The 8627-nt window shown below is 42.9% G+C and overlaps 1 protein-coding gene across 1 annotated transcript; it reads left to right on the forward strand.

Annotated features, from left to right (window-relative positions):
• Positions 1-439: 439 nt before the first annotated feature.
• Positions 440-8229, forward strand: CD86 (CD86 molecule; the record flags this gene model as incomplete). Its single annotated transcript, XM_080919517.1, has 4 exons — positions 440-596; positions 2421-2756; positions 4806-5102; positions 8147-8229. 4 exons carry the CDS (start codon positions 440-442, stop codon positions 8227-8229), a joined length of 873 nt encoding a protein of 290 aa, XP_080775643.1.
• Positions 8230-8627: the final 398 nt, after the last annotated feature.

Here is an 8627-nt window from a genome sequence, read left to right on the forward strand (position 1 = left end):
TTGTGTGAGTGGCTCCTGGCCAGATCATAACAATAAGTCACAGCTAAATCTAAACCATTTCTCTAGCCCAAGTGTTAGAAGAGGGAGGATTTCTCAGTGCTTTCCACCAATGGAATTCCAGGGAGTTCACTTGCTTTGAGGCACCAAGTTCTGGGGACCATAGCAGTGGAGGCTTGAAGCCAGTGGGAAAGAACAGACCTTGAGTAAGATCTTCCCCATAAGGTCACAGTAAGATGTGTCTGCCTAGTTCAGAGTGACATCAAGACAACCAGAGTCTGGTGATAAGCCAAAGTGTGAAATACTTTCAGTTCCACTCAAAATGGCTACAGAGCAGTTTCCTCCCCGTGAGGAAGAGAAGGGGGTTGGAGAGGGTAGAAGTGAGTATGGCCAGTTATCAGCTTTGATCCCCTCAACTTCCCAAATAGGAGTTCTCGGTAAAATGCAGGGTCTAACGCAGATCTTGTGTGGAACCAGAGAGTCTAAGTTCCCAACCAGCCCCCAGGTGAGAACAGTGACTTTGATCTGCGTTTTATTGGTATGTAAAGAGGGAGCCAGCGAAGATGAAGTCCCTGTTATCTTTGGGAGAGGAGAGCCAGGTCGGAGAAGTTGAACAGGCAGTGGACTGGAAAGGATAGTAGGTACTCTGGGACTCCACAGAAGAAAAATAAAGTCTGTGTGTCAAACAGATGTAAGAAACTCAGAGTGGGTTCACTTGTAGACCCAGAAAGTGCAACCAACAGCTGAGCAATGACATCACACAAACCAAGAGGTGGCCTACTGAGCTGCCTGCTGTTTCTGTTAGATCATCTCCCAGAATCACAGTAAGTTAGACCCAAACCAGAAGCTGTCCTGCTCTTCACAGAGTCCATCAACCCTCATAAAACTGTGAACATTTACAGCAGGTGGCACTCTTGCCTCTCAAGAGATTAGCAGAGGTGTAACAGAAAGCCAGATGGAATACATTTTCCTTAGGTCCCATTTTTGCTATTGTGGGAACTCAGCGATCTCCCTCTTCCCTCCGATCAGACATTCATGCTGTATTTCACCAGTGTCTGGAGTATCTCTGGGACCATTGGCAACCTCTTAACTATAGTTCTCATGGGGTGGTCTGTAGGTAGTTCAGTTTTGCTAAATGCACACCATTGTACCTTCCTATCTATTTCCTGTTTAAAGGATGTCAACTGGTCAGGCCAATTTAACTTCTGACCCAACACCACTTTGAGTGGGACTCCTCTCTCATCTCCCTCACCCCTCACTGACCCTCCCTGCCCTCCCTTCCTAAACTCCTGAAGGACAAATGGTTTTTATGAAGACTCTACTCCAATCTTCTCCCCACGGCAGCATCCAGCTTCATATGAACAAAGATACACCCAACTCACCTTTCACCTCTCACCTCTCACCTCTCACCTCTTACCTCACCTCTCATCTCTCACCTCTCATCTCCCTCTATTTGTTTTCTTTGCTGAGCCACCAGCAAGTCTGTGGCCCATAAAAAGTCCCACAAGTTGGCTTATGCCAGTGTGTCCTTTCTCTGAGTGATTTTATCATGCTCCTTTTGGGTGCTAAAAGTTTACAGGGCAGTGCAGCCTAGGAGTAGCCATTGGTTTCTCCAGGGTTTCTGGAAAATGGCAAGACACATCCTCACCTTCCCACCTACGGTTACCTCCCAGCAGCTGACTTGTGTTCCCTAAATATCCTGATCACTATAATCTTCCCAGAGTCATTACATTTGCCCAGCTTCCTTTCTGGTCCCTGAAAGGTACTGGAGAGGTCACTGAGAATAGAGGCATTGCTTGACACACAAGTCATTCCAAAAACCCCTTGTCTGGCTCCGGGAACAGCCGTCATGGGTGCAGGAACTAGTTGAATGTCAAAGAGATGACTCAGTGGAGCTCCCAACTTAATGGAGACTAATAAAAGATGGTAGCAAGTATGTTACCATCATCAACAATCTTTAAACAAACAAACAAACAAGCAAGCAAACAAACATAGAAGACCAAAGAATAAGGGTATAGCATGGGGCAGACAGGGTTTAGGAAATGGCCTAGCAGTCACGGAGGACTGTAACAACCGTGCTGATGGTTAGTGCTCAATGCTCTGGTTTAGAAATTCACAGAAGCACATTACCAGAAAAACACAAAACAAAAAACCATAGGGCATTACTTCAGACCACCTCCTTAATCGGGTGAGAAAAGTGAGATTCACAAAGGCTGCAGCCTGCACTCATGAATCGTGGAGCAGAAACAAAGGTCTAAGCTCCAGACGTCCGGCATGGATGCTTGACTCCAGAGCGTAGCATCCAGCTCTCCAGGATGGCCACTGTCTGGCAAGCTGGATGCTACATTCTGGTGATGTGTGAGAGCAATGGAGCTTCCTCATTCTTGTTTCCTCTTTCCTAATTCCCAGTTTTTCTATTTTAGATGCTGGTTCCATGAAGACAAAAGCTTATCTCAATGGGACTGCATTCCTGCCGTGCCCATTCACAAAGGCTCAAAACTTAAGCCTGAGCGAGTTGGTAGTGTTTTGGCAGGACCAGCAAAAGCTGGTTCTGTATGAAAACTATTTGGGCAAAAGGAAACTTGATAATGTGAACCCCAAGTACCGGGACCGCACGAGCTTTGACGGGGATAACTGGGTTCTACAACTTCACAATGTTCAGATCAAGGACATGGGCTCATATGATTGTTTTATACAACAAAAAACGCCCACAGGATCATTCATCCGCCAGCAGACAGAAACAGAGCTCTCAGTGATCGGTATGTGGTCAATGCTGTGTTTAGATTGTTAGCTGCTCGGATGAGACTGTAAACGAGTAAAGAAACACTGAGGGCGGGTATCCAAACAGACTGGAAGAGAAGGCAGAAGAGACCCACTTTTAGGAAGTGCATTTGGAGGGACTGTGGGGTCTGAGCTGGGGAACTGAAAGCCCTTTGTACTTGGACGGTTTCTTTCTCGGGTATCAGTGAGAATTTTTTGTTTTAGAGACAAAATAGAGCCAGCTGGACAAAAGCAACACAGACAGGTTAAAATGACAGGCAATGTGGCCACTGCTTCTATTTTTTCCTTTTAGTCTAAGTTTTTTTCACCCACCATAGTCTGGAGCTCTTGCCTTAGCTCCTAGGGTTCTGCCACTGTGAAACAAAGTATAAATGGAGCTGAACACATGTTTAACCTTTAAGATGAACTTCTTTTATTCAGAAAAAACAAATGTCTTTTGTGTTTCATCTAAGTTGAATGTATCAATAATTTGGAAGTTTTTTTTTTTTAATTGATAAATTGCACTGTACAGTCAATCCCTGAAAGACACTGGGTTGTTTCCAGTTTGAATCTGTGACAAATGGAGCTGCTGTCCCTGTGTCAGCCTCTGTGTGGACGTAACTTGGTATTTCTCTAGTGTAGATTCATTGTGAGACATGATATTGCTGGACCCAGATGAATTCTTCATGAACTTGGATAAGGCAGACCAACACTGTTTGAGAAATAATCCTCCTAGAACGAACCTTTTTTAAAACCACAGGATAAAAGAGGCAAAACCAGACATAAAACAGAGTGTCCCTTTCTTTTAGCATGCTTGATTCAAAGGTGGCTACAGGGTTTCCATTTAGCCCGGTGCTAGGGTTGTGTTCTCAGTGTGTGGCAGGCACTTTGGAGAAAGAGGGTGTTTTAGGAGGGGCACAGACCAGCCTTTCAAACAGGTTGTCTGTTTATTATAATGTGTATTGGCACTACAAACTCAGCTAGTGACTGCAAAAGGTATTGTTGAGGAGGCTGAATAGAATCTAGTAATGTTCACCAAGCATCAGCAGAATGTTCCAGGAGCAGAAGCGGGGTGGGATGACATGCAATGACTTCCATTGTTAGGAAGAATACATGGTATTCTCTTTGTGGTTATGAAGTCTAACCTTTAATGGCCGAGTCACCTCTCCAGCCTCATACTGAATTATCAATTAATATGTAGAATCCACACATGTGTCAGGTCCAGGACCTTTGAGCTAGTGCACTTCCACCCTAAAAACATGAATGGGAAACAAAGAGGGGAGAGTTTTGAATTTGCCCCTGTATGAATGAATTCTTACAGCACAGTGGTCCTCAGCCCTCCTAATTCTGCGACTTTTTAATACACTCCCTTATGTTGTGGTGTTCCCCAGCATTACAGTTATTTCATTTCTACTTCATAACTATAATTTTGATACTTCTATGAATCATAATGTAAATATCTGATATGCAGCCTGTCTAATACATGAACTCCCCCCCCCAAAGGGGTCGCAACCCACAGGTTGAGAACCACCGTCTTAACGCATAAAGTTATACTATGATAGTTATGTCAAAAACCAACATTCTGAGTTTATAAACATGAACTCTTATTACTCGCATGCATAGGTTATTAAAAATGAGACCCGGAGCATGCAAGGACCATAAGCCCTGTGAGTTCTTGATGGAAATTTACCTCATCAGTGAGTGGGAAGCTGAAATGTTTCCCTGTGAGGATGTAGGCTAGATAGTTAGAGCAAGTCTCCATTGAGACCCCAGTTCTTAGAGTAGAGGCTTTACTATAGTTCTTGGTAAGATAATTTTAGCTAGCCTGTCTCTCAGAGAGCACTCTCTAGAGCAAGTAGACTTCTTGAAAGATAAATGTAGGCTCATTATGTAGCTTTCACTATGGGTTGAGGCCTACACTGTATACACCTTGAGATGACCAGGTCTACTACAATCAAGGAACTGGCTGTCAGTCACTTGCATATACAATTCCTTTGTATAGATGTCTACATTTAAGTTGACTGTTTCCATCCCTTTTCTGCTTCCAGCCAACTTCAGTGACCCTGAAATAGAGCAGGCTCAGAATGTGACAAGAAATTCTGACATAAATTTGACCTGCTCATCTAAGCAAGGATTCCCAAAACCGAAAAAGATGTATTTTTTGAAAACGAATTCAACTGACGAGTATGGTGATGGCATGCGGATATCACAAGACAATATCACAGAACTGTTTAGTGTCTCCATCAGCCTGTCTGTTTCATTTCCGGATGGTGTGACCAATATGACTGTTGTATGTGTTCTGGAAACGGAGTCAATGAAAACATTCTCCAAACCTCACAATATCGGTAAGGCTGCTTCTTAAGATACTTATTTTATAAGGAGCTATATTCAAGTCTTTTATCCCAATTATCCAATGTTTACCTCTTGCTGAAAAACCTTCCAGCGGGCCACTAGGAAGGAGCCAACCAGAAGGTTCTTTTTACATTTGTGTGATACAAGGTCCAAGAGCCTATGGACCTGAGCTATATTTGAAGAAACATGGTCTTAGCCCTGAAACTGACCCAATCCTTGGATGGAGGATAATAAGATGCTGTGGACACAAAATAGAAGATATCTCCTAGCAAAAAGCCTTCAACTGACTACACACACACACACACACACACACACACACACATGCTGCGTGTATACCTGCCTCCCAATGGTACTTAGTTTGCCTATGAACTCATTCTAGTCATTATTGGCTATAAAGCTGAAAACTCAGATAGAAGCTGTCTTCTAGTTCTCCCAGGAAAATAAGAAATCTATAACAGACATAGATTGTAAGCCAAGTTTTTTTTTTTAAAGGTGAAATTCAAGTCTAGATTATATAGTTCATGGAAAAAGTTGCCTAAATTTAAAACAAGCTGATAATCAGTTCTGTGAGCATTCAGAGGCAGGCAAGATCTTTTAAAGTCAGGTAAGTCTTAAAAGGTGCTGGGGACTTCTTGTTAAATGGACTATTAGACCTAGTAAATATGGATAAAATAGAAAGGATGGGGAGATAGAGGTCTATATAAAGGACCCATTTGCAGTGACTTTCTGTGTGCTCAGCCAGTGAGAGAACCATAGTGAATCAGCTGTACCCAATAAGGAGCAGGAAACATGTTCAAGACAGACTCAGCGAAGGCATGCTTGCAGCATCTTATTGATGTGCTTCCATGGTGATGAAACAAGAGGTTGAAACTCAGTGCCAGCTTTGCCCCATAGAGAGATAACCTACACCTATACCCCACTTGTGACAAGCAACCGTTTCTCCTAGAATGAAGGCATCTGGTGCCAAGATGATGCCCATCACTGTTTATTCTGAGGCTCATCCCCTCCCCCATCACACTCTCAAATCCACAGCCACCTGCCTTCTGCTTCTATGGCCCCTTCTCCAGCCCTTTAACTATGATTTGCTCCTTCTGATGGCACCCATTCATCTCTTTCTGTCTCCCATGGCTTTGCCTTGTCCTTGATCCTGGTGCCTCCCTCAGTAACTTTGTCTGTGGACACACTTGGAGAAACATCTCCATGGCTAGCACCCATGGACAATTTTACAACTGAGCCTACCCTCTCTCCCAGTACTGAATTCCTTTCTCTCAGATATCTCAGCATTGAGAACCTAGTAAAAATGTGGTCACCCAGCTGTCCTAGTTGCTCCTACTGCGGCATTCCCTAGAAATATAGAAGAAACTCTAAGCTGTACCTGAAGCTTATCACTTTCAGGTAACCACCAGCATCAGTCTACAAGTGAACAGGCACTGGTCAACACCATAAATTCACCATGACTCACTGCTACTAGCCAACTATCTTTTCCAGGTATTACCTTCAGAAATGCTTCATCCTGGGTACCTCATCCAAAGGGCTTGCATATTTGCATCCCTAAATCTATGCCCTGACCAGAGATAGGTTAGCTACTATCTTAGTTAATGTTTTGTTGCTATGAATACACACCATGACCACAGCAATTCTTATAAAGAAAATTATTTAACTGGGGCTAGCTTACAGTTTCAGAGGTTTAGTCCATTATCATCATGGCAAGAAATAAAGTGATCTAGAGGCAGACATGGTGCTGGAGAAACAGCTGAGAGTTCTACATCTTGATCCATAGGCAGCAAAAGGAGACTGTATGTTGCACAGGTCACAGCTTCAGTATAGGAGACCTTAAAGCCAGCCTCCCCAGGGACGTACTTCCTTCAACAAGGTGACACCTACTCCAACAAGGTCACTCTTCCTAATAGTGCCACTCCCTATGCCCAAGAATTCAAACACAGGAATCTATGAAAACCATAACTATTCAAACCATCATAGTTACTGAATCATTTTGTGTATCAAAAGGCAGGAGTCTTCATGTAAGAGCCATAATCTCCTTTATTGGAAGTCCCAGATAGATTCAAGTGAGACAAACAGGGACATACTCAAAAGGTATTAAATATGGTCCACAGTGCCAATAATTCTTTTCCTTACTATCCTAGGAAGAGAGCACATGCCTAAAAATTATATCTAAACTATGGTAGATTTTGATCCTAATTTTTCTATATTTAAGATTAAAGGGAAGAACTGCTTTTTTAAAAATGTCTATGAACTGCTTTTTTAAAAATGTCTACTCAATTTTCCATTAATTTCTGAGACTAGTTTAGGCTTTTCTATTCTAGAAAGTAATTGTTGGCCTTCAGGGATCTGATTCTACAGGAAATGAAGAAATAGCAAAGGTTTCTTAACGGAGGAGGCATACTGAGGAAGCTTGGGGTTACCTCAGTAAAAATAATAATCAAATACTTTGAAGTAGTTTTTCTATTTGCCCAAATGACAGGTGATCTAGAGAATGACTTCAAGATGATGAAGGAACCATTAAAGTTCCTCGAGGTTTCCTGTTGTTGATTTCAATTTTCTATGGCCCTAGAATCTAGGTAGATGAGAGGGAGAGAGAGAGAGAGAGAGAGAGAGAGAGAGAGAGAGAGAGAGAGAGAGAGAGAGAGAGAAGAGAGAGAGAGAGAGAGAGAGAGAGAGAGAGAGAGAGAGAGATGAGACAGAGATGAGAGAGAGACACAGAGACACAGAGATAGAGATAGAAACACAGAGACACAGAGACAGATAGAGACAGATAGAGACAGACAGAGACAGAGAGACAGAGAGGAGAGTTAGAAAGAGGGAAGAAGGAAGGATGTAAGAAGGGAGGGAGGGATGAAGACAAGGAGGGAAGGGAGGGAGGGAAAGCAGGCAGGTAGGTATTCAGGCAGGCAAGCTGTAAATTTAAACCTTTTGTAAATGAGTTTCTTGCTAATGGAAAGCTTGTGGTCATTTCCAGCTCTTCCAGAGTCCCAACCTGTTGCAAAGCATTGGATCCAGACTGTACTTTCCATTTCAGTTGTGTTCTTTGTGATGCTGCTGATGCTGTTCTTCATGGTGGTAAAAAGATGTTGCAAGAAGCAGAAGCAGTCTGGCAGGTGATGAATGTTTTTGTCCTAACTGAAGATCACCATGTAAATTATGTTTTTAATGAGCATACAAGATGAGGAGGTAGCTCAGCAGTACAAAACATGTACATGCCAAGTTCAGTCTCCAACACTGAAGAAAATGTTTTTACATGGGAATATGAAACTGGGTTTTGTTGTGATGCTCACACACGCAAATGCTGCATTTTTAATACATTCAGCTCCACACTGTCATCTCTTGTCCCCCCCAACACACACACACACACACACACACACACACACATGCACGCACGCATGCACACACCAGTTACCCTCTTTCTTCTTGATAATTCTTCTACTCTGAGGAGATGTATTTCTGAGTCTGGATTAGTTTGCTTAGTGTGATCATCTCTCTTCATTTATTTTAAGGTGACA

This window comes from Micromys minutus (genome assembly GCF_963924665.1).
Source record: "Micromys minutus genome assembly, chromosome: 7".
NCBI classification, from domain to species: Eukaryota; Metazoa; Chordata; class Mammalia; order Rodentia; family Muridae; genus Micromys; species Micromys minutus.